The following is a 25,996-nucleotide window of genomic DNA, read 5'->3' as shown; positions in this document are numbered from 1 at the left end:
GGGGTGCCTAGGAGTGGCAGCAGGAAAGAATGCATGAGCAAGTGGTCTGAACTTGGTCCTGAGGGGCACTTGCCTTTAACCGCACCACTCCTGGCTCTAACTATGCCCACTGCCCTCGGTTCCCCAAACTGAGAAAGATGTTACAGGAAGAAGGAGGTGGGTTCAGCAAAATTACCATCCCCAATCAGATTTTTCAGAACTTTCTCAACAAAAAATGTACTATGCACAAAACAGGCCCTGTTCTGTGTCCCCAGGGACGCAGCAGTGAATGACTGAACGGATCATGTATGAGCAACCAGAAGAAGCAGCAATGACCAGTACGGCCCAGCACAGCCTCGCTGAAATGTCACCCCAGATCTCCCCTTCCCCGCACCCCACAATGACAAGCCCCGGGACCTTTGCAGTCTAAGAGTTTGTCTGCTCATCTCTGCAGGGACCAAGATGAAAGTATCTAATTCTGGGGGGGTTCAGAATTTCTGACATTTTATAATATTCCTCCTTCCTTTCAGGGTAGTTTATTTGGTGGGAAAGGGTCATATCTTAGGACTGGTAAATTTGTTCAGGCAGCACAAATTATTAATGATTTATTATATGCCAGATCCTCTGCTGGGCAGTGCCTCAGTCCCCGTCCATGCTGAGCTCCTTGTCTGGCAGACAATGTTAAAAGCAGGAAGAAATCTGGGTAGCGGTGCATTGAAATGGGGAGGGGTTGCAGGGTTAAAAGAGCACAGAGTAGGAACTCCTGACATAATCTGAAGGGGGACGGTTATAGAAGGGTCAAAGGGTCACTTAAAATGATGTGATTTTCAATGCACATCATTACTCCGATAAAAAATATGCTCTGGTATGGGGACAAGACACTTACCCCTCTGAATTCTTGCTCCACAGTCCTTTATCCCTGCCTGCCTACTTTCCCACGGTTCCTGGGACATCCGATAAGGGTTCCACATAAAGACCTTACCCAGAGAGTCACTGACATAAGATCAAATTACTCTTTAAAGTAAGAAGAAAGAACAGGAGTCCTAAAGTCTCCCTGGCCAGCCTTGTTGGCTATTAATGACCTCCCACCAGATGTAAATATTTATATATATATATATGTTTATATATGTATGCATGTTTATATGTGTGTATATTTAATCATATATAGTACAAATCTTATTTATATATGTACAATGATAGATAGATAGATATTTACGTCTGGAGCAGACAATGAAGAAACGATGCCAAAGAATGGGAGGCAGAGAGCCAGGATCAGTGTGGCAGCCTTCCTTTGGCTCAGGAGACGCCAAGTCTAGCATAACTATATTTAAGCCTCTGCATCCATTTGCACTGGATTCTCATTACATCCTTTCCCAAGCCTGTGAAAAATGGTCTTCTTAGCATTTTTAGCTACTAGGAGAAGAAGGGGGGAATCCTGAACCCAGACTGAGGGGATTCTGGTTCAAATCCTGGCTCTACTGCTGGCAATCTTTGGTTAACAATGGGGTCGTGACAGCTACATGACTCAGCTGTTGAAGGAGCAGTGAGTTAATGTTGTGAAAGGGCCGAGCACCGAGTGAGGGGTGGACCTGGACAGCCAGGTTGGGATCAGGTCACAGAAGGCATCCTGGTTAGAAGCGTGTCTCATACCCTCATGAAAGGTGTCCCAAGGGCTGGAATATGTGGGAGGGAGAGGAGATAGAAAGTGAGATGGAATGTGAAGCCCCCATCGAGGACCGAAAAGAAGCACTCAGCTTAGAGTGGGACCAGGAGCTGCCTGAGCTTGCGGAATCACACTTTTGGCTGGAGCTTGTTTAATTTTATAGAAAGCTCTGGGCTCAGAGCCCAGCTGTATAATGGTATGCATTACTCAGATAGGCTCAGGGTAAGCTGTCATAAAGCTGGAGGAGGCCACTTGCGGGGTGTGTAGGCTAGTGGTGGGGGGAGGATAATAGAGGAGCTGGAGTGGCGAGGAGGGGGTAATTTCAACAACGCACAGGGGAGTTTTCTGTGCTCTGCACTCAGGAAGGGATGGGATTATTTGCCACCACCATCATAGGGAGGACTGGGTTTATTTCTTGGCCGTCAGAGGAACCCAAGGGGATGAGAGGATAGACCTCAGACAGGTTGCCCAAATCATCTCATGGGGGTAGCTCAGATGGATGAAGGACCCAAGGACAGACCACACCAGGCTCCAAGGAGGTGAGTGAGGAAGGCCACTGGGGGAAGCTGCCCCACATCTGTCACCATATTGGGCATATTTCCTGAGCATCGGAGGTGAGGATGCTGTGCAGGGCATACCAGGAACTCCTAGCCCCTTTGTCACTATCAGGACTGGAAACCCAAATATTGATTTTGCTGGAGGACCTAGTCTCGCCATCTTCCAGGCTGGGAAGATGGGAGTCATAATGGAATCATCTCTCTGCATCAACCCTCCGTCTACTCTCCCCCAAGGACTGGAGACAGAAGAAGGTTGAGATTAAAATTCTGGAGTCAACAGATCAGTTAAAATCCCATCTGCATTTAATGTGCATGAACTTCTCTCTGAGCCTCTGTTCCCTTATCTTAAAAATGGGAATTATAATTATAACACATCATTAGATTATCGGGAGGATCAGATGAGATGATGAAGGGAAAGCTTAGTGCAGTGTTTGACATATAGAAAGGATGCAGTAGATAATAAAGGTTGTGGAGAGGGGAGGAGGGCAAGGGAGGATGGGGATGAGAAGGAGAAGGCAGACAGGAGGAAGAGGAGGGAGCCGGGCTGCTGAGAGGCAGTTCAGGACAGCAAACAAGAGCATAGCCTTTGCTGTCAAACAGCCAGGTTCAAATTCACCTTGGCCACTTACTAGTGGAGATTTTTAAAGCTCCCTAGTGATGCTAATATGCCTACAGGGTTGAGAACTTCTGAGTCACACTTTGGCCCAAGAAGCTGAAGGGCCAAGGATTGAACCAGAAGTCACCACTGTGGGTTTAGGATCATGAACTCTGAATTAAAGAGACTTGGGTTCTAATTCTGACTCCACTCTTTATCAGTTGTGTGACCTTGAGTAAGCCTCTCAAACCACTTCCTCAACTATAGATGGGAAAAGCATGGTAACTACTTGTTAGGATGATTTTATGATTTAAAAGAAATAACGTTTGCAAGGCATTAAGCACGGTGGAGAGCACCCTCAAACGTTAGCTATTGCTGTTGCATACAATTTACTTCTCCCGTGACCAGAGTTGACAAGCATTTACCCTGCTCTTCCAGATTTCCTTAAAGGCTTAGATCAGTGATTCTGAGAGTGGCCATGCCTCAGAATCCCCTGTAGAGCTTATTAAAATGTGGATTCCCAGGTCTTACCCCAGGACCTCGGTAAATCTTGGAGGGCGGCAAACCATTTATGTTGTGTTTTCCAAAAACTCCCTGAGGGATTGTGATGCAGAGTTAGGACTGGGAACCACAGAGCTGGAACATCTTCTTGTGACTGGCATCTTAAGTCTATTGAAGGATATAACTTTGATTCCAGTTAGATCATTATTCTATCCCCAATGGTAATGTCATTTCTCAAGTTTAAAAAAAAAAAGAGGCAAAAATAAAACAGAAGGCCTTAGCAAGCCCCCTAGGGAGCTACCAATTGCCTATATTTGTTCTAAATGTTTGGATCCAACACTTAGAACAAGTGCAGGGGCAAACTGACCATGAAGCTAATGAATTACAACTCCCATGTAATTAGTGAAAACCACTGCCCTCAATTTTGTCTTTCCTTCATGTCGTAGTGCAGTGACAGCAGGCATTTTTAAGATCCAGCCAAGAACCTAAGTTGGAAGATATGTTTAGTTTGGGTTTGGTGGGATATGTGAAGATGAGGGAGGAGGGTTGATATTTATAACAGACACCACGTGAAGAAAGATGATAGAGGCTCCAGGGGCACCATCTTCTTGTCTCAAGTGGGAAATGAAATCAGAGGAGTTAGCCACTATTAAAGATGGAGACACCAAGGCCCAGAGAGGGGAGGTAACTCTTCCAAGGTCACATAACAAGCAAATGCTAGAGCCAGGACAGGCTTCCTAAGCCAGCTGTCCCCGCCAAACTAGCTTCCTCACACTCTCCCCAGGCCCATCACTTGGCCCCCATCCATGAAGCTCACCTTGGCTATGATGCGGCACAAGGGAGCCCCCTCCTGGGTCAGGCTGAACAGGTTCCCTGTTGTGGATTCTGTGGTGTAGATATTGTCCGAGGCATCGATTTTTCTCACCAGTGCCTAAGAAAAGAGAGCAAATCTGATGGTTACTCACTCATCTACCTTCTGCTCAGCTTCCTTAATGGAATACCCAAGAGTGTCCTGAAGTCTGTAACGCTGCCCCATCTCCACTACCCCATGATGGGGTAACTTAGGGAAAGACATGAGTCAGGATGAGGTCTGAGCTACATTTCAGAAATATGGGATAATTTCATACCCCTGGGGCATGGACAACCAATGCGCCCTGCTCTAGTCAATCAGAAAATCAGCTCTCATCACTGATGGGCTCAGCAAGCACCTTTTTGCTATTCTACTGGCTCCTGATGAGAACAGAAACCATTGGTGAAATAAACAAACCATCAAGTTGAAAACCAATGAGTTGCTACAGATATGACTAAAGAATTTGCTCATTTTGGATGGCCGTTAGCTAATGGCAAAGTCCAGCTGGGTGTTGGATTCAGGAGATGAGTCAAGAGAAACATTCTACTCTGCAGTAGCTTCCTGCTCAGAGGACATTTGCCTTAGGTAGACAGCCAGGCCAACACAGCAACCTGGAATCCTGTCAAAGAGTGGGTAGCTCAGTGAGGAATGCCACTAATTACAGCTGAAGGATCTAAGGCTGGTGGTGAGAGGGCCGGCAATGGCCAAGCACAGGACCCTGGGAGGCTCAGGAAGAAGAGCAAATGGAAAATTCATCAACAAATGGGATATGAAGATTATTCCTAGAAGAGTTTAGCTTATTTCTGGGAAAAAGCTTTTCACATAACTTGAAACCACTTCATAATCAGCCATCTGTTTTGAAGGTTGTGATTCATCAATTATAGATGACTCCTACCTGCTAATTAACGTTCATTGCTTGAGTTTCTCCTGGGAGGTGTGGAGATGGAGACTGGGGAGACTAGCTTTTGGGGGCCTCGTGTGAGAAAGTAGGACCTCTGGGAAGCCACTTGTGCAATTTCCGTGTTTTTGCCGTGTTTATTTTAAAATATTAAAATGGATTTGTTTCAAATTCATACTGGTGTATGGAAAAGACACAAGGAAACTAGGAGATCTGAGTTCCAGTGCCAGCCTGCCTTTTTTAACACACTATATTGATGAGGAAGTATGTATATGGTTAAAAGTATGGACTCCAGAGCCAAACTACCTGGGTTCAAATTCTGGCTCTGACACTTCTAAGCTCCCTAGAGCAAGTAACTCAGCCCTTCTGCACCTCAGTTTCCTCATCTGTAAGATGGCAGAAATAACAGTGTCTATCTCTTATGGTTGTTGTACCCATCTTTTAAAGTTGCTAATATATATAAAGAACTTCTAAAGGTATCTGGCACACAGAAGCAAGATAAAATTCTTAGCAGTTTTTATCTTGAGATCTTGGGCAATTGAGATAAACTCCCTAGGCCTCAGTTTCCCCATTTGTAAAATCATTTAAATTAAAGGGGTTTGAGGCTCAAGGTAAATAGCTCTTCCATTTTTCTTCTTTATTCAAACTCAGAATTCTTCACACATAGCAATATGCCAATCTTCTACATATAGCAGTCTAAGATTCTGTGTAATTAATCAAACTACATTAAATATAAAAATTATTTCCTAAGATTGGATAGATGCCACTTGTAAGATATCTAACAAAAGGTAAAATTAATAACCAAGACTTGTCACTGCAGATCTGTATAATGAATGTACTTCTTAGAATCATTCCCTGTCTTTGCTGTAAGCAGTTATATAAGTGATATCAGTGCTAACATGAAAATGCAGATTTCATATACTGGGGTCCTGTACCTAAATGATAATTACCTAATGTTCCTGATTAGTGTTTCCACTTGAACCAAATTAGCATTATGTTAAACTATTCAAACCCACTGTCTTTTGCAATCATTTGCTGCTATTAGACCACTTATGTCTGAGGATAATTTCTTGTTAACGTCTATACTCACATATACCATAATTACACTTCAGATTTGTCTCAGTGAGTCAGCTCTCTGACAATGAAAAGTTGTAAGCATCCTTTTCACAAGGATAACTTTCGAAAGATAAGAGATCAAAGGCTCCACGGAAATCATCAAGGCTCTAAGTATCACAATGCGTCAGAGCTGGAAGGCGTCAGAGCTAGAAGGGCTCTCAAAAGTTTTGTTCAAGATTTCCTTCCGAGTTGAGAAAACTGAGACACAGAAATCTGACCAAGGTTACACATATGGTACATGGTGGAGTTAGACCTTAACCCCTGTGAATCTGACTCCCTATTTGCCAAAGTCAGTGAATCCATGTCCCTCAGTGCCGGCAGGACCTCCCAGGGACTAGTGGAGATGGAAGCCTCAAAACAAGGAGGAGATCCAGCCTCATTAGCAGCTCTCACCGAACTGGAGCACAGTTCTCCACCCTGGCTTCCATTAGCATCTACAATGTTCTACCCTGTGGCAGCCAGAGCTTCTGCTGCAGGGGGCAGAGCTGACTGAAAGCCCCACCTAGATCCACCACCATGTTCCTACCGAGGCCACACTTCCCCTGAGCTACTCCCAGCTGTGACTTAGCATAGCAGGGGCACTGCTGTGAGTCCATGACTGCAGGCAGGGGACTCCTCTCACAGGTGACTTTGGCTTGAAAATTCCATCTCTTCCTACTCAAGTCTTCCTCCACCTTTTCCTTCTCAGTTGTCAGCCCTGCAACATGGTTTTTCTACTGCCTTCTCCTGCTTCCTTCCCTTTATCCTTCATAGACGTTTCTTATCAAATCCTATCTTGGTATTAGTTTCAAATGAACACAGTCTCTAAAATCAAGTTTTTTCAGGTAATTGAGGAGGAATTGGTGAATTTTCAAAAATATGCTTCACCCTCTATCATGAGAAGAGTGGTGAAAGAATGGAAACAAAATAAAGGAAGATAGACCGATGAAACTGAATGACAGAATTTTTTTATGACAGACCAGGCAGATACGAAACAAAAAAAATAGGATCTTGAAGAACAGGAGAAAGGGATTTAAAAAAAGAAAGAAAAAAAAAGGGTTAAGGAGATGCACACAATCTAACTACTCTAAATAAAGAATTTGAAAAGGGGGATATATTTTTGTTTCTCCATCAGAAAGAGTGACTGCAGCCCAGTGAAATTTATCAGCAGGGGTAAACTCTCAAACATCAGCCTGGAATAAGTTCCTCAGAACGAGGCAGGAAAATACTGTGAAGCCTCTTTCTAAAGCTTCAGATAGAGACTCCATAGTTAGATATAGTTAGGGCAGCCCAGCCATGCAAAGGGATTACATATACATGGGTCGATTAAAGATGGCCACAGATTCTTTGCTACTCCTCCCATAGAGAGGTGGGTTCTAATTCCCCCCCGTTTGAATCTGGGCTGGCCTCAGTGACTTCCTTGACCAACAGAAGCCAGCACTCGGTAGAAGTAACGTTTCAGGACTTCCAAGGCTAGGTCATAAGAAACCTTGACGCTGCCACCCAGGCTTCTTGGAACATTCTTTTCAGAGTCCTAAGCTACCAGATAAGAAGTTTGATATAACTCTGAGACTGTCATGCTGGAGATGCCGTGTGCCATGTGTAGGACCCCTGATCAATTACTCTCAACTGAGACCAACTTTCCAGCCATCCCCTCCAAAGCACCATACATGTGATGAAGCTTTCTAAGACTCTCTAAACCATCTGCCAGCTGAATACCTCCAAGTGACCTCTGCTGATGCCACATGGAGCAGAAGAATTACTCTGCCAAGCCCTACTGAAATTCTCTACCCTTAACATTGTGAGATATAATATTAAAAATTGTTTTACGGTTGTTTGTTGTGTTAATAGAGTTCTAGATACAGGACAAAATTACAGAGATCAGCATGAAATATTCAAAGGATTACTAGATACATTTCAAGCGAAAAGGTTTTAACATAAGGATATAGTATCGCCTATGTCCCAAGAGAACGTTTTGGAGAAATGCATGAATTAGGACTTGGAGAAAGGCTCAGAAAGACTAGACATAATAAAGAGGAGACAGACAAAATAATAACTGAATCCAGGCTTGGATTAGCTACTGGTCTGATGGGAAAATATCTCCTGGGTGGGAATATCCAATTTAGAGAGGCAAAAATGGATAAGATCACTTAGAACTAAAGGTTTAGGGCAGATCCAGACCTTAACTGATTTTATTTCTCCCAATAAGGGAAATCCTAAAATCTAAAAGATTACTTTTAGAAAACAAAAGAATGTGTCAGAAAGGAAAGAGGAGTCAAAGTGTGAATGCTGCTCAGATGAGTAAATAGCGCTCATTCTGTGAGTTAGATAAGGAAAGAGACCCGCGTGAGAAGCAGGGCAAAAGGTGAGAAATTCAGCTGAGTCTCCCTGAAGGGAGTGGGGGATTAACAGAGGAGAGAGAAAACTGCAGACATAATTCATTACTGGAAAAAAAAAAAGATGTAGCAGAAAAATGTTATTCAAGACTGAAATATTCAAAAGGTATGGGAAGACGGTGTTCTGAGAAGCACATGGCAGAGGGACGGGTTCTCAGTAGGTGCATAAGGCAACAGACTTCAGGAGCATAACAAGAAAACCCTTCCTAGAAGACAGGGTCTTAAGGCCTAAGCAATCCTCAGCGAGAGGCAGAGACAACAGCCATATTATAGAACTGGAGTGTCTGTGTATCCTATGTCAATTTTTTTTTCTCATTTAACCCTAAAAGAATTTTTTAAAATATATGACCCCTTGCACATTTTTAACTTGACAGGTAAAATTTTGCATCATAAGTTTAAAGAACAAAGTTGGAAAGGATGTAATTTCCAGCAGACTATAAATATTGACTGAAATAAAATGATTACATCACTCTTTTAGATGTATCCCATGAAATCTAAATACCAAAACAACTTGATACCACCATCATCCATTTAAAATTACATGAACAATCTCTTTAACATTTGAACATTTTGCATCTTTTCTTTTCATCTTTAAACTTACATTCCCATTCCCATTCTCCCTCAGAATTTTATCTTAATGTAATACATTTAAGTTTCAAAGTATTTTACTGATCACACTTAATCATGCTTATCATTGAAATTTGAAATTTTCTTTTATTTCCTGTGACTATAAGGCTCTAAGTGTTTAAAAATAATCTCTTCTTGCTCGAATTAGTGTTACAATTATCATCAGTACAATTGGTCAATACAACATAGATGATAAATTTTGATAATTATAAATCATAAAAATTAAAATTTTATCATAAATATATCTCCTAATGAGATGAATGAGGCTTTGTAAACTTTTCAGGTTTTCTAATTCATTTATCCATGATTGAATATTGGCTTAATGCTATATTCTTAGATGTAAATCCTGAAAAATCATGTTGCCATAAATCCCGTGAAAAGAGGAATGGGAAGAGTATGTATAGCCAAGTTGCTCACCCTTTGAGCACATTCTGAGCTATGTAATCACATAGTGATCTAACATCAAACACTATTTTTAATGGTCTGCCAGATGATAACGCCTACAAATTGGTAGAAGCAAAGAATTGGAAACCATTTGACTTGCAAAACATTTGTCACCCAATCATTAGTCATTCATTCACTTATCTCAATTTCTGGGAAGAACTCCAGAAGTACTTTACCAAGACATATTAAGTAACTCTTAATTATACCCACTACTCTTTCACTTAGAGCACCTTGGATTATCCAAATTATTCAGAAAGGATTAAGAAAATCAAAATATTATTAATTTCATTAACAATACAGTTTTAATAAAATATTTTTGTGTGTTTCAAATAAAAAAACTTGAAGCTACAGCTTTTGCTTATTTAATTTATGGAAAATACCCACCCTATGACCTAATTGGCAAAGACTATTCTTCATACCAAGCCAATCAGCCAAGTCAACTTAGCTTTTTCTCAATATAGACCTGACTTCATTTTTAATTAAAAAAATTTTAATATGTATTCCAAGAAATGCTAACAAATGCTGACAAATAATTTTGGAAATCATTCTGTAAGGAGAAATGTTAAAAAACTGTCAATATTAAAATAATATAGACTTAAAATTTGATTTACTTGTGTATATTCTAAAGCCAAGATAAAACAATTTATTAAACTTTTCATAATGCAAAGTAATATATAGCTAACATTGTAAAGTAATTATAAATCTGGAAATATGATAAAAGCCACTGCATTCCTTCAGTAAATAGATGTGTATATGTATTGAACTTTGGTGTTTATTTCAGGAAATAATTAAATAAGGTCTGAGAATAAAAATATCTGAAATCATTCGACTGTTTTTTGTAGCTCTTTTTTTTTTTAAGGTATTTTTTTTTTGATGTGGACCATTTTTTAAAATTAATTAATTAATTAATTTATTTATTTATGTTTGGCTGCATTGGGTCTTCGTTGCTGTGCGCAGGTTTTCTCTAGCTGCGGCGAGTGGGGGCTACTCCACTGTGGTGCGTGGGCTTCTTTTTTTTTTTTTTTTTTTTAAATTAATTAATTAATTAATTAATTTATTTATTTATTTATGGCTGTGTTGGGTCTTTGTTTCTGTGCGAGGGCTTTCACCAGTTGCGGCAAGCGGGGGCCACTCTTCATCACGGTGCGCGGGCCTCTCACTATCGTGGCCTCTCTTGTTGCGGAGCACAGGCTCCAGACACGCAGGCTCAGTAGCTGTGGCTCACGGGCCCAGTTGCTCCACGGCATGTGGGATCTTCCCGGACCAGGGCTCGAACCCGTGTCCCCTGCATTGGCAGGCAGATTCTCAACCACTGCGCCACCAGGGAAGCCCCGCGTGGGCTTCTTATTGTGGTGGCTTCTCTTATTTTGGAACACAGGCTCTAGGCACGCAGGCTTCAGTAGTTGTGGCACACGGGCTCAGTAGTTGTGGCGCGCAGGCTCAGTAGTTGTGGCGCACGGGCTTAGTTGCTCCACAGCATGTGGGATCTTCCCGGACCAGTGATCGAACCCATGTCCCCTGCATTGGCAGGCAGATTCTTAACCACTGCGCCACCAGGGAAGTCCTTTTGCAGCTCTTATGATCAAACTTCTCTACATATTTAAAGGAGAAAAGTATTTATATTTGAAACTAATTAGTCCAGCTGCCAGCAATTAATTATATCTTTTGCTAACAGAAAGTAGAAATTAGTGTAAATATTTCATAAAATGTTTTGACAAAATAGTCTTTAACTGCTGCCTTAAATAATGTGCATCAAATCTGAAAAGAAAAATCATGCAAAACTTGTATCTGTGATTTTACCCAGTATATCTTGAAAAATGTGGTCTTTCTCAAAAATATTCCAGTTACATTTAAAAGAATCATTATCATTAACCTTTAGACATCACTTAGAGTTGAGCATAAGATACAGCTGAAAGGAATTGCTTGCATTTAAAAAGTGCCCCCCAAAAGCCATTTTGAGTGTTTGATTTGTCCTACCTGTGCTCTCTTTGCTTTGTCTAAGGAGAATGTCCCTCAAGAGCTATGCACGATTTGAGAATAAATGGAAATAGAAGGGATAAGATAAATTGGAAACTTTCACAACCAACCCTCCAACACACACACACACACACACACACACACACACTACCATTCTACCACATTTCTAGATTCAGAAAATCTGCACACTGGACAAAATACACAATTTCTAATGCTTTTCTCAACAGAAATATTAAAAACATGGAAATACACGGAGGCCTAAAGGTTTATGGTTCATGAATGTAGGCTTCTTTTTTGTTTTATCTCCCCATTTGCACTCCAAGGTTTTTGCAAAAAAGGGCAATGCACTATAAGATTTGGGATGGGTGAGGAGTATGCCTTTCTTTTGGAAAATAATAGAAGGGCTAGTAAAAACTGTGTATTATTAGGAGGATTGTTTCTAGGAAAGAAAACAAATGAAAACTGAAGATCTGGAAATTGATTTCCTTAAAAGTATACGTGCTTGCATTTCTCCTAGGAAATCTTTTGGAACCCAGAGAATGCAATGCATCTGAAGCAGTAGACCACTGGCCCAAGTCACTTCAAGCAGCCGAAATCAGTGTAGCCTGGGGCGGCAGAAATGCAAAGTTTGGAGGGGAGCTTGAAATTAAGAAATGTTGAAAATGCTGGATGGCAAAGAATGCAAATCAAACAAGTCCTTGTGAAGGAATTACAAATGCCTGGCTTTTCAGGAAGAAGAAACGTATCACATGCCCTTCTATGAAAAAGGAGACATTTTTCTCCCATATATGGTAACCATCGTACCACAACTAACCTGTGGTGGATGCTTTCCCCCCGTGAACGTATGTTCACAAATCCTTGTGGGCTGTGGACAACTGAAATAAACTGACATCCTGTTGCAGATGCAACCAAGACAGTACCTGTCACCCACCCTCTTTCTCTCAACTGCAGATGAGTGTCTGTTAAGGTCTTCAGCAACCCTAAAGACAGAGTCTTAGGAAGACATGTTGACTGAAATTCCTGCCCGAAGGATTAAGGATCGGCCTGTTTCAACTTTCTGTGAGTGTAGCAGTCGTGCTGTGATAATATTGTGTATCCAAGGTACTAACTCTTTGGACCCTTTCAAGTATTGTGGGGAAAGACCAGTACAAATTGAGAAGCCCTGAAGAAATCCCTCCCATTGCTGGAGAGACAGCTTGGGCTGTAGCTGCCCAAAGAAATGTGACTCCGCAAACACACACTGGGATGAGACCCTCCTGGCTAAGATAAGCAGAATAAGAAAATTAAAGAGAATTCTATTAACCTAAGAATTGGGGGCTTTGAATTATTTCTAAGAGTAAAGGGATTCACATTTGGGGTTTTTGTTTTGTTTTGTTTTGTTTTTCTTTCACTTTATTTTCTCTCAGGGAACTTTAAAATGAGATAGAAGACCACTTTAAAATTTTGAACATCTTTATATTTCTCATCCTGCAAGTATGTTTGGATTATCTTTATCTTGCTGTTTAATCACATTGCAGCCTCTGATTACCTATATTGGACAACATAGCTGAGCAAAATCTGAGAATGAGAAAAAGAACAGGAAAGCAAATTTTGAGCTTTAGTGAAAAAATCTCCTTAGAGTCAATTTAATGAATGTAATATTTTGAGTCATTTCCAAGCCTTCTGGGAGCAAAGTCTAAATTGCCCACTGGGATTCCAGAAGGATCCACAAAGGAGTAGAGTTTGTTATTTGGGGGGAAGGCTTCCTGAAGGTGTGAAAAGTCTGCCTCACAGGCAGCTGACCTCTTCCTCCATAGGGCCCAGCCACACCTCTGCCTGATCACAGCCAGATAGATGAGGCCAATAAGATAATAGGACAAGAACTGCGAACACGAAGGGGTAATACTTGGTCCCCACTCCTCCTGCTCCACTAGGGAGAGATTTCAGCTGCACCACCTCTGCTGGCCTCAGTCCCCACCCCTCCACGTCACCCTGCCGAGAGGGTAAGGATGAGTTAGTGAGTCTGGAAGAAGGAACCGAGTATGTTTAGCTTAGCGCCTGCCTCTTTCCTCTTAGGATGTGTCCCTCTGGTCTGACCTCTGTCACAGGATAGGTGCTTGTGCCTCAGGTGAGGCCTGAGGTTGACCAGCTCTGTCTGGGACAGAGAGGGGAAATTTAGGGGTGAGATGAAGTTTTAACAAGTTCACTCAGCCACAGAGCCAGAGATACAGTCCCTAACCAGTTTTATTAGAATAAAGGTGATATTTTAAACTAAAATAAATATTGAGTGATGGCATGAAAGGATGAATGCATATACAATCTATCCACATGAAGCAGAGTCGAGGATTCAGAGGTACAGGTGAGAGCTGATTTATTCAATAGAGAGTCCCCTAGAAATCGTCTTCAAGTAAATCATCTTTTCTAAATCAAGTTTTTTCCTCTTACCTCCCACATGGCTAATCCTTTAATCCAAGAAAGTTTAATCCTTAATGTTCATTAATTTCCCATTGGTGGCTCCTAACAGTTAAGCGTTAAATTTCCAAGCCCACCAAGTAGTTAAATTATCTCAATAAATAATTAGTAATTAGGTGGTTAGGAGGCTCTTTTTAGCAAAGCTTGTTGTTAGCTTCTCTTAAGGTAGCTCAGGTCTGTAGTGAATAAAGCCACTGACGCAATCAGAAGAGTGCCAATTACTCCTGCGTTGTCTTATTTAATGCTAACAACAACCCACGGTAGAGGTGAGGAAACTGAGGAAATTAAGTAACTTGCCCAAGTTTGTAGATGCAGTAAGTAGCACATCCAGGATTTGAACCCTGATAGGCCTCCAAATGCCATGCTCAATCCACTACCCCACAAGGCTCACATTCATAGAATTACATACTATCAAGATTGGAAGAAATCTTGCAAGTCACTCAGTCCAACCTCCATCTACTGCCGATGTCCTCCCAGGCATGACTTTCCCACCTCAGTGATGGGGAGTTCCTAAGGCAGCCCCTTCTACTGTGGGGCAGCCCTATTGCTTTGCCAACCCTTTTTTCCATGGAATGTCCTATAGATTCACTTCACTGGCCCAAGGTCCTTCTTCCCTTTGGAGGTAGCAGAGTTTCCATTCTTAGATTAAACATCCCTGCTCCTCCAACTATTCCCCACATACCTTAATCTTCAGCCCTTCCCCATCCTCCTAGGAAGCTCCTCTGAGCACAATCATTGTCTCAATAACACATCTGGGGTCTGGAGCTGGACGTAACATTCCAGGATGGAGCAGACCAGTGCTATATTATCACTGCCCTTCTTGTAAGCACCATTCCACCATGTATTGTGTTTTTGTGGTGGGCGTGGAGGGGGGATGGAAAGAGTACTGTTCCTCTGCTCAAGAGCCTACATGGCTCCCTAGTGCAAAAAAGGCATTTCCCAAATTGCATTTCCTGAAACACCAGCATCCCAGAATAAATGAATGGGTGTTTTAAGAATAAAAAAGATCTGTGACTAGGTAAGTTTGGAACACACTGCTTAACATTCATTCGTTAATAAATCTTTATTGGATGCCTGCTGTATGCCAGGTACTGTTCTAGTCACTAGATATATATTCATGGACAAAAAAAGCAAAACCCCTGTTTATGGAAACTACAGGTCAGACAAGAAATACTATGAATGTGTGAGGACCTTTTAGAAGACTTGCAACACACAGTAACACATCATAAGAGAAATGCTGATGCAAAAAAAATAAGCTTAATTTCACTTATGTCAAGATACCCCAAGTGTAGGATCCTTGTATAATTACTAACATCCTAGAGAAGAGGATTTGAGTTACCTGTTTAGGAAACACATGCTCACAACACTGAACAGATTACCCTGCCTTCAGCCAGTGTATCTCTTTATGTCACCACTGTTTTGTATGGAAACTTTCTAATGTAAAAGGATGCTAAAGATCAGCCAAGAAATACTAAGAGCACAGCAAGCTCAGCCCAAAGGAGGGCTTAGAGGACACCACTGGGCATGTGGGAGGGAAGGGGGGTTGTCAAGAAACTAACAAATACGCAGAGGAATGGAGGACAGACACTGCCTCCCCCACCGGGGGAGGGGGACCAATGGGGGACTCAATTCTAAGAGAGAAGCAGCTGATCCAACAGCTCCCAAGCTGAGCATCAATGACGCAGGTGGCCAGACTGGAAATGGGGCAGGATTTAGCCAGGGAAGTAGAAGCACCGGCTCAGGAATTCCACCCCAAACAAGGTCAGGATGAGGAAAAAACAGAATGGACCCAGTGCCCCAGGAAATCAGATACACAGTCGACAAAGCCCAAGTAGGCTCCTGACAGCCCAAGTAGCTTTTCCCAGGATTCTGTGACGGGGAGCATCAAAAAGACAAGCTACCCTTTGCCCCTGGTAGAAAGAGCTAAGGACTACTTCCAAACCCAGCTGGCTTCCATTTACAATCCAACAGAACTCTTTTAAGCCCTTTTAAGTGAACCTGGTACTGCCAGGTGAGAGGGCACCAAAATGGCCTAAAAAGCATCAGTGGGCACTTGTGCTCCTGCTCAAAAATTCCTCCAGGCTCCTCTCCTCCCCACCACTAACCTCAATACCCTCGCTCATCACTCCTTCAATTTCTTCACCCACTTCGGCCCCATGTTCCACTGGGTCCCTCTGGGACTTGATGGTTCCATTTGGGACACTGGCCCTAGCTTGAACCACCACCTGCCGGTACGCGTGACTGTCAACATTTGCTCATCGTGTCAGCTCCGGGGCCCCAGCCCTGGCCCTTCCCTTCCCTTGTCCCAGACTCTCGGGGCAGGGAGAGTGAACTCCGCAGACCCTTCTGGGTTGGGAGGGTCAGGCTGCACAGGGCCAGCTGCCCCGACCAGCAACTGAGCCATGTCAGAAGGGCCTGTGCTGTGTACAAGACGAGCCAGACACAGAGGAAAGAGAGAAAGGAAACTCTGGGATAGGTAGAAAGGCCAAGTTTGGAGAGAGGCCGATATGGGAAGGGATTTGTTATTTGTGGAAAGCTTTTATTTGGTGGTGGGAAAAGAATGGCAAATATGTAACACAATATTTCTGTAACTATAAATAACATGCAAATACCTTTCCTAATGAAAACCATATGGAATCAGCTTTTCTGGGAGGCTTTTAAAAATAGGAAAAGGCAAGAGAAGGAAATAATATGTATTTAACCCATACTATGTGCTAAGCACTTTTCATACGTTGTTTGCTTAGTCCTCTCACTTCTCTTCTGGGGAAGCTTTTCACTTTATATGCGAGGAAAATGAGGCTATGGATTAAGGAATTTGACCAAGGTCCCATGATAAACCACAATTTGAAAGTAGATCTGTCAGGTTCCAAAGCCCTCATTCTTTCTGAAATCAAGCACCACCTTCCCTAGAGGCAGGGGCTGGACTAGCTGACCTTTCTAGATTCTTCTCTACTGCCAGGATATCCAGAATTGACTTGTTCCCAGCAGGTGCCCTAAGTCTTTCAGGAATATAAGGATCTATTGTGTGCACTGTGAACAATAACTCAACAGAGAAGATTTAAGGTGGTGGTAGCAACACTGAAAGTGCAATTGGGAGACGCTGGGCTCTGCCACTGCCTTGCTGTGTGACCTTAGGTCAGTACCTGCCCTCTCTGGGCTCTAGTTTTCACATCTGGAAAATGCAGAATTGGGCTAGATGGTCAGGAAGATTCCGCTCAGCTCTGACAGTCCTGTCTCTCAGGTGTTGGAGGTTGTTCGCTTTGGTGGTCTGAAGAGGATGTCCCCCAAGAAAGCCCACTTTAGAGCTTCCCCGAGCCGGGCCCAGTCCCTCTGCCCACGTCTGCTGTCCAGAGCACACTGACCTGCACCTCCCGGGTCAGGGCCAGCTCCAGCAGCTGGCCAAAGTGCTGGCCCAGCGTGCTCAGGGTCTCACTCACACAAGCCTTCATCGACTTCAGGATGTGCTCATTCTCAACCTGGAGGCACCTGGAGAAAGAAACCCTGGGTGGGCCACTGTAAGGGGCAGGCACTCAGCCCAGAGCCATTTTAGGGGACAGATCCGGGCCTGCAACAGGCCTGGTGGTGATGCAAGTGGCCTGGGAGGATGACATCAGCTCCTGGGGAGTCAGAGATGGAATATTCCAAGGCTGGCTCGTCCCCTGGCTTCCTAGTGTTCAAAGAAGTGCTGGCCTGAAAGAGGAGCTAACAGTCCATGTTCCCAGGAAGAAAGGCCATCAGAAAGCAGCCAAATCCATACCTCTGGGCTTCTCCCTGGGAGAATCTGCCATCATTGCGGCCAGGGTCTAGGGATGGTAGATGGGAGTTGTAGAGGAGGGTTGCTGGTGTGCCAGGTATGCCGTGCTCACTCTAAAGGTATATGGCAATGCCTGTGACCCTTTAAGAAATAGCTGCCTAAAGCGTGCAGACAGGAGCCTTGAGGATTTTCTCCTCACACAGGAAGATCAAGATCAAATCCACCCCTATGACCTGAGAATGTTTCACAATGGAAGGCCAAAGACCCCATGGCAGTCCTAGGAATGTCAAGTTCCAGGTTGTTCTTCTAGGGCCTGGGGGCTGGAAGGGGTGAGGGAGAGTGTCAACACACACCCAGGTGTGCATACAGACAAGGTTGAGTGTGTGTACGTTTCTGAGTGTAGACATATGTGTGTTTATGTGTGTGTTTATGTATGTGAGATACGGAGAAGAGGGTGTGAGTGTATTTCTGTGATTGTGTGAGTGTATGTTTATATATCTGTGCATGTCTGTGAAATCCTTGTCAATGTGTATGTGAGTATAAAGGTGTGTCTGCTTTCACCTTGCCTTGACTTTGGAGATCAAGGGGCTTCCCAAAGCTGTGGGAAACTTTTTCCTTGTTACCAACCCTCAAGAATCCTCTTTCTTCCTATGCCCAGGCCTCTCCTCTGCCTTTTACATTCTCCCAGACCTGAAAATGGAGCAGAAAATCCCAAGGGAGTCTTTTAAGGTTGCTGATGAAAGTCAGCAAAAGGAAACTCCCAGACCACCACCAGGCCTCCCCACTCCCACTGTCCTTGTGGGAGAAGATGCCAGCCCCTTCCCCTGCTTGAGGACGGGCTGGCAGACCCTGTCTAGATTCACCCAGAGGCCAGATTTACCTCTCTGTGACTGCTGACAGCTCTGAGCACTTCTCCATTAGCAGCTTTTCAATCTGCAGAAAAATAGATCAATTTTATTCAATTCAGTAAGCATTGGTCGAGGACCAACTGCTGAGCTGGGCCCTCTGGGGCATAAAGATGAAGAATCAAATCAGCCGATTTGGAAAACAGGCACATAAACTATAACACAGTGTGATATGGATGGCAAAAGAGATCATCCTCAGTTGCTTTGGGGGCTCAAAAAAAGAAAACTGAGCAATTAGTTATGCTGGGGGATCTGGGAAGCTTCGGAGAGGAAGGGGCATTTGAGCTGGGTTTTAAAGAATGAATAGAAGTTTCCTGTCTGCAAAGTGGAGCAAGGAAAAGTGTAGAGCACTAAGGTGCAAAGGGATGCCAGAAGAAAGAGAAATAAAGGGGGATTTTCAGTGGTTTGCTTTGGACTTGGAGGAGATTCAAAACCATGGGCTTTGGAATTACAAAGCCTTAGATTGAATCCGGCTTATACCATTCACTGCATAACTTTGGGCAAGGCTTTCTGATTTTCTGTTTCCTTATCTATAAAGTGAGGACAACAACACTAGCTAATAGTTTTAATTAATTTAATTTAATTAGGACTCAGTCCTCACTACAGATCTATGAAATAAATGCTATTATTATACTCATAATGATGATGGAACTGGGGCACAGAGAAGTTAAGTAACTTGCCAAGGTCACACAGCAGACAGAGCTGACACTTGAGCAGGCAGGCATTAAAGAGGGTGTATTTAACCATTGCACGGTGTCTCTCAGTGGTTATGTTGGCCTCAGAGGTTGTTCAAGGTAAATGAGATGTATGTAAAAACATCTAGCACAGTTCCTGGAACAGAGCAGATACTCAGTAAAGGTCCTTACTGTCTTCCCTGCTTCATTGGAAGTGGAGAGAAGTCCCTGAGGCAAGAAGAGTTAGGACTCTACACAATTCAGACCCACTCTTCTAAAAGGCAACCCCATTCCGAGTGCCCACCCATGCCCATGCCAGGCAACCCACCTGGCCCATCTCTTGCGAGGAGCTCCTGCTGACAGCGCTGTACTCGCTGACCATGGAGCGGGCGTGGCAGGTCAGTCGCACGCTCATGCTATGGACGCGTGCCCAGCGGTCCTGGGCCAGCTTCTGCCCGATCCTACGCAGCTCAGTGCTGATGACCCAGCCCCGCTTGAGCAGCAGCTGCAGGGGGTCTCCGGGGCCAGAACCGCCTGCCAGGATGAGGTCGCCCTGTGCATCCTCCTCCAGGCTGATGGGCTTCGCCTGCAGAACACACATGCACTCACACTCCGTCATGAGCTTCAGGTCCTCCATCCAGCGCTGGACCGAGTCCACCTGCATCAGGTGCAGCCTGCAGCCGGGGAACAGTGCCATGAAGGCTATTAACACTCCACAATTTCCAAAGATTTCAATTCCAAGCCATCTGGTGTTTACTGAACACCTACTATATGCTCATCACTGTTTCTTGCATTCACTTACCTTAATCCTCTTATTTCTCATTATGTCCATCTTACAGATAGTAAGATGTTTTGAGGGCAGATGACCAGACAAATCAGGCAATGAAGTCTGACAGAGTAGCAGATTATCTTTACAATAAGAGGAAAATAGAAATAGCCTAAATATCAAATATTAGCTATGTCAAGTAAGCTATGGTACAGCTACATGGTTATATAATGTGCGCTTATTTAAAATAATGCTTTCTAAAAGTTTATAGCAAAGAAAAATGTGTGCACTAATAAAATAAACACAGTATGCAAAGCAGTATGCAGAAATGTAAACACAATTATTATAACTATGTTTAAAAGCTATATCTAGAAAAAATATTTAAAAGAAATATTAAAATGCTAGTGGTTCTTTATGGGTGGTGAAACGAAAAGATTTTTCATTTGTTTTCAACTTTTCTCTAATTTCCAAATTTACTTTCATAAGCATATATACTAATTTTGTAATGGAACAAAATTAACTCTATTTAGTACAACAGCATGAGAATATCTATTAGATCTTAAGATCTTTGTCAAATAAAATTCACTTAGTCAAATAATAGTAATATCAGATCATTAACAAAGCTTTGAACGCTGCTTGAATGAATTATATTTAATATCACATAAGTGCCAGACACTGTGGGAAAAGTGGAGATCAACATGCCACGCCTCCCCTCTCATGGAGCTTTTGATCTGCCTAAAGAATCAAGACACAGTAATGAGAAGTTAAAAAACAATAGATTTCAACATCATTTGAAGGTTATGACAGAAGAAGACACACACACTTAACCTTTAAGGCTGGGCTCAAGCCCCTTTGCCTTGGCTTGTAATAGTGTTCTAACTAGTCTTTCTGTTGCTAATCTTACCTGCCTCCAGCCATTCTCCACCTGCCACTAGTCATTCACTCATTCCACAAAAAAGTATTCAGTGCCTACTACGTACCAAGTACTGTTCTAAGCCGGGCTATAAGGGCAAGCAAGTAGATAAAAATCATTTCCCTTGTAAAGGTTACATTCAAGTGAGAGGACAGTCAACTTCCAAAGTAATTTCCAAAATAAATATGCAATGCATACAATACGTTGGAGGTGGTCAGTGCTATGAAGGAAAAGAACAGGAAAAAAGGAGAGAGAGTTGTGGGGGTGAAAGGGGGAGTAGGCACTGCAATGTAAACTAAGTGGATCAGAGAAGGTTCACTGAGGAAGGGACCTTTGAGCCAAGACGTGAAGGACATGAGGGAGTGAGCCATGTAGATATCTGGGGGGAAATTGTTTCAGAGAGAGAGAACAGCAAGTGCAAAGGCCCTGAGGCACAAGTGTCCTTGAGATGTGTGAGAAAGACAAGAGTTATCCTGGCAGAGAGTGGGATGGAGGACTTGAGGTGAAAGCAGTGAAGGGTGGAGGTGAGCAGACCCTATGGAGCTGTGTGGGACAAGGTGAGGATTTGGCTTTTATTCTGAGTCAATACAGCACCCAGAAGGCATTGATGAGGCCAGGTAAGTAGGGCCAAGGTATCAAGCAGGACTGAAATGATAGCGGAATGCTCCAATTATCATGGTTAAAATCACGCCTTCATATTTACTGTTATTTAATGAGGAGTAGGACTTTCTGAACAATGCAGCTGTTTGTCTATAAGGCTTTTAAATGTAATTTTTAACCACAAAGCTTATACTGTTTATGCAAATTGTGCATGTGGTTTCTTATAGCTTTTTAAATTGTTAAAAATAAAAGCTTACCAATAACCTTTCTTTCTCCCTCTCCCTTCATGAAAAATAGCTATTATATTTTGTAAAGAATTTGAATAGATGATAGATAGATGGATAGATAGATAGATGAAAAATCATTTTGTGGATATACCACAATTTATTAAACCATTTTCCCATTGCTGGGAACTCACTTTGTTTCCAGTTCTTGGCCACTATAAACACACTTACACATATGCCCTTACATAACCAGTATCTTCATTCTATGCCATAGACCCCCAGGAGTAGGAGTGAAATTCTATAGATGTTGCCATATTGGCTCCCCAAGGCAGCAATGCATCCCATTCCCCTAACAATGCAGGAGAACTTTCGATACATATATCTTGTTACTCCCCTGCGTGAGTCCTCAGTGTCCCCCCACTGACCACTCCCCCATAAGTTAAAATTCCTGAGGCTCAGATGGGGAGTTTCCAAGATCTGGCCCCAGCCTCCCTTCCCACACATCTCCCTTTTCCATCTTCCCTCATATCTTAGCACCCTCACCATAAACACACTACACTCCAGGCACACTCAACCTTCCTGTTTCCCAAGCGTGGCTCTCTTTTACAGTCTACCCCATGGCCTTGCACAGACAATTCCTCTCTCAGATCGGAATCCCCTTTCCTTCTTCTCTACCTGGCAAGCTCCTATTAACCCTGCAATACCCAGCTCTCGTGTTACTTTCTCTGAAGAGCCTCAGTCAGAGCTTATCAGCTGCCCCCCAGGACCCTCACCTCTCTGTGCATCCTCCATTGGAGGACTAATAACATTCTATTGCAATTTGTATGTTTGTCTGAACTCTCCAAGTCCTGTGAGGGACATCCCTCGTGTCTGGTTTATTACCAGTGCCTGACATATACCAGCTACACATCTGAACGAGCGGCAGGCATTTACTGCCATACCTCTGCAGAAGACTCCACCTCCCCAGGGAGTGCCCCAAGAACAATGTCAACTAAAAAGAATGCACAACCTAAAAACTGAGAATTATATTTTATTTGGCGGACAAAACTGAGGACTTCCAGTCTGGGAGGCAGCCTCTCAGAACAGCTCTGAGAGACTGCTCCAAAAAGGTAAAGGAGGAACCAGGATATACAGGATTTTTTGCAACAAAGACCAAATAGTCAGAACATCACAACATTACTGTTAAATAAAGAAAACCAGACATCTCAAGTTAATGAATTTAGCACTTTACTGTGTATGGGAAGATGCAAGAGTCTGGGCTCACTGAAATCATTCCTTTGATATGTACCTTAGCTATCTAGGGCAAGTATCCTGTGCTTTCCCATCCTGCGTCCCCTCAGGGTGGCTGCAGAGGCTGAGGGCTTGACTGTGGGCAGCCCATTTGTCTCCATCCTGAGTTCCCTCGGGGCTCACCTTTGCGGGCAGCTGTAGTGGCTTGATGGCTGCAACATCCTTTGTTTACTGATACGGCAGGCAACATTTTTCATTCACGACAACATGATTGGGAAGGTGATATAGAGGATGGAAAAGTCTATGACCCTCATGTTCTAGAGATACAGAACTGGGAGGCAAACTGACCTAGGGGCTTTTAGGGGGCAACAAATGAACTAGTCACTCACTCACTGACTCATTCTCTCCATAAACACTTTGCAGTGGACATCTGTTGTTTTTGTCTTCCCAGCATCCTCCCTCCTTCTGCCATCAGTAGCAAAGATGAGTTATATTAGCTGCCTCTTGGGGCAACCTAGGCTTCAGCGTTTCTCTCCTCTTTGGGGAAGGCCCCTCTTCCCAAACACAGAGTGGTCCCCCAGGGGGAATATCTGCGCTGTGTGAAGACACCCTTGGCCATAGCTGGTGGTTAATCCATGGATGGGCTCCTGAACCAAGCTGCATGAATCCAATTCCCTCTCCCCAAACTGTGAAACTTAGAACCAAGAGTTACACAGACTGGAGTTGTTGGACGCGGGTCACGTTCGTGACGACAAATTCAGTTGTTCCACCAGGAACTCCAGCATCATTTGGGGACTGGGAAATAAGGCCAAGAGTTAACTTCTATTGCTTGCAACCAAAGGAAACTTTTCTAAAGCACAAGTTCACAAATAACTAAGCAGAGTTGAGTCGGTGCCATCCCTTAGAGAAAAGGTTTTCTGGGAATTCAAAGAAGGGAGCTACTCCTTTCAGTTGGAGATCAGGGGACGGTTCACGTAGAAAGTGGCATTAGAGCTGGGTAGGGGTCGGACACACGAAGACAGTGGGAGAATCTTCCAGGGTGCAGCAGACAACAGGACAATAAGTAGGTTAGTTGGGCTAGAGTTATATATTCTGGCAAAGAGGGAGCTGTGAAGGGCAAATCTGGAGAAGGGGGAAAGCCCTGATCTTGAAAAACTTTGAAGCCAGAGTAGGGGTTGGGCATTTATGCTGAAAGCCACAAGAAGCTATCCAAGGGCGGCAGGCAGGGCAACAGGGGTAGAGACCAGTGGATTTGAAAGACTCCTACCTAAGTCACAGCAGCTGCAGCCAGCACCCAGCACAAAGGGAACCCATGGTGCTGGGGTGGGCTCTTAGCATGTCTCCCTGTGGAAGAGCTCTGGGGTCCTCACGGAGGAGTTACTCACACCCCCTTACTTCTGGCCTGGGTGGGAAAGGGCCGTGGAAGAACCAGGTAGAGAGAAAAAGGGAGTCAGAGCCACCACACGCCTCTGGTGTAAGCCCATCCCAGGAGGCCTGATTAGATCCCAAACCCATATTTTCATCACCTGCCTTCACCCCCAACTCACACGCAGGCATTACTCAGTTCTTGCTGTTTAAGATCTTTAAAAATTAAAAAGAAAGTGAGATTTTAGAAGCTGTGTTGATTAAAATCCTAGCTGATTTATCACTCTGCTGGTGAGAGAAATGGAATGACAAAACTTGATTTCCCCAGTGTTTGTGCATTTGTGCCCATGCGTGTCCGTGTTTGCACGGATATGAACTCATTCGGGTGTCTGTCTATATTGTCTGTGCACCGGTGTCTGGGTGTCTGGGTGAGAGTTTGTGTATCTCTACCTGCGTAAATACTCAGATGAGTTTGTGTGTTTACTGGTCTTGCGCCAGAGAAACTCAATGATTAAAAACGGATAGGGTGGGGTGGGGCTTGAGCGTGGGCTGCGCTTAATCACTCAATTCCAAAGAAAAGAGTATACTAAGTGGAGAAAAAAAAGTAGCTTTGCAGTGGAGAAACCTGGCAAATACCACCTTAACCAAGAGATCAAAGTGAATCTCACTGCTGATAAGCCACGTTGATAGCATGTACCCCTGATACAACGTGATGAAGACACTTCACCGCTGCAGCGTTTTCCCTGAAACCCATAACTCAGTCTCATCATAGGAAAAACACTGGGGACCCAAACCAAGGGACGTTGTACAAAAGACCTGACCAGTACTCATCAAAACAGTCGGGGTCATCAAAAACAAGGGGAGACCGAGAAACTGTCACAGACCAGAGGAGACTAAGGAGACGTGATGACGACGACATGTAACAGGATGTCCTGGATGGAATCCTGAAACAAAAGAGGACGCTCGTGGAAAAACTAGTGAAATCCGAATAAAGTCTGGAAATTAGTCAATAGTAAAGTACCAACGCTGCTTCCTTAGTTGTGGCAAATGTACCAAGCTGCTATTAGACATTAATCAGAGGAACTGGGTATGGAGTATATAGAAACGCTGTGCACTATCTTTGCAACTTTCTGTAAATCCAAAACTACTTACAAAATTTTTTTTAAGTTTCTTTTAAAAAGATGAGGTTCGGCAGGGAGGTGGAGTCCAGAAGACAAGCCTGAGGGTTTTCTACCCCAACTCGCCAGAAAGAATCTCACATCACTTGCTTCTTCCCCAACCAGAAGCACGGGCTGAGACGGTCTGTCTCTCTGACTTTGTGTCATGAGCCCCTCAGAAAGAAGCCTTAGAGCAGCGGTCCCCAACCTTTTGGGCACCAGGGACTGGTTTTGTAGAAGACAATTGCTCTAGGGACCGGTGGCGGGGGTCGGTGTGTGGGGTCTGGTTCAGGTGGTAACGCGAGCGATGGAGAGCGGCAGATGAAGCTTCGCTCACTCGCTGCTCACCTCCTGCTCTGCGGCCCGGTTCCTAAC

At 43.6% G+C, this 25,996-nt stretch overlaps 1 protein-coding gene across 1 annotated transcript in view; it reads right to left on the bottom strand.

Moving 5' to 3' along the window:
- The window catches only part of INSC (INSC spindle orientation adaptor protein), a 125,860-nt gene that overhangs the window by 43,630 nt on the left and 56,234 nt on the right, over positions 1–25,996 (bottom strand). Inside the window, exons 3-6 of the mRNA XM_061203076.1 lie at positions 19,695–20,040; positions 18,668–18,720; positions 17,396–17,519; positions 4,113–4,226 (exon numbers count right to left, since the gene is read on the bottom strand). Of these exons, the coding sequence (XP_061059059.1) occupies positions 4,113–4,226; positions 17,396–17,519; positions 18,668–18,720; positions 19,695–20,040 (637 nt within the window). The remainder of the gene's footprint in view (positions 1–4,112; positions 4,227–17,395; positions 17,520–18,667; positions 18,721–19,694; positions 20,041–25,996) is intronic.

The sequence above is a fragment of the Eubalaena glacialis genome, chromosome 10 (assembly GCF_028564815.1).
Source record: "Eubalaena glacialis isolate mEubGla1 chromosome 10, mEubGla1.1.hap2.+ XY, whole genome shotgun sequence".
In the NCBI taxonomy this organism is placed as follows: Eukaryota; Metazoa; Chordata; class Mammalia; order Artiodactyla; family Balaenidae; genus Eubalaena; species Eubalaena glacialis.
This window is presented reverse-complemented; position numbering and strand designations above follow the sequence as displayed.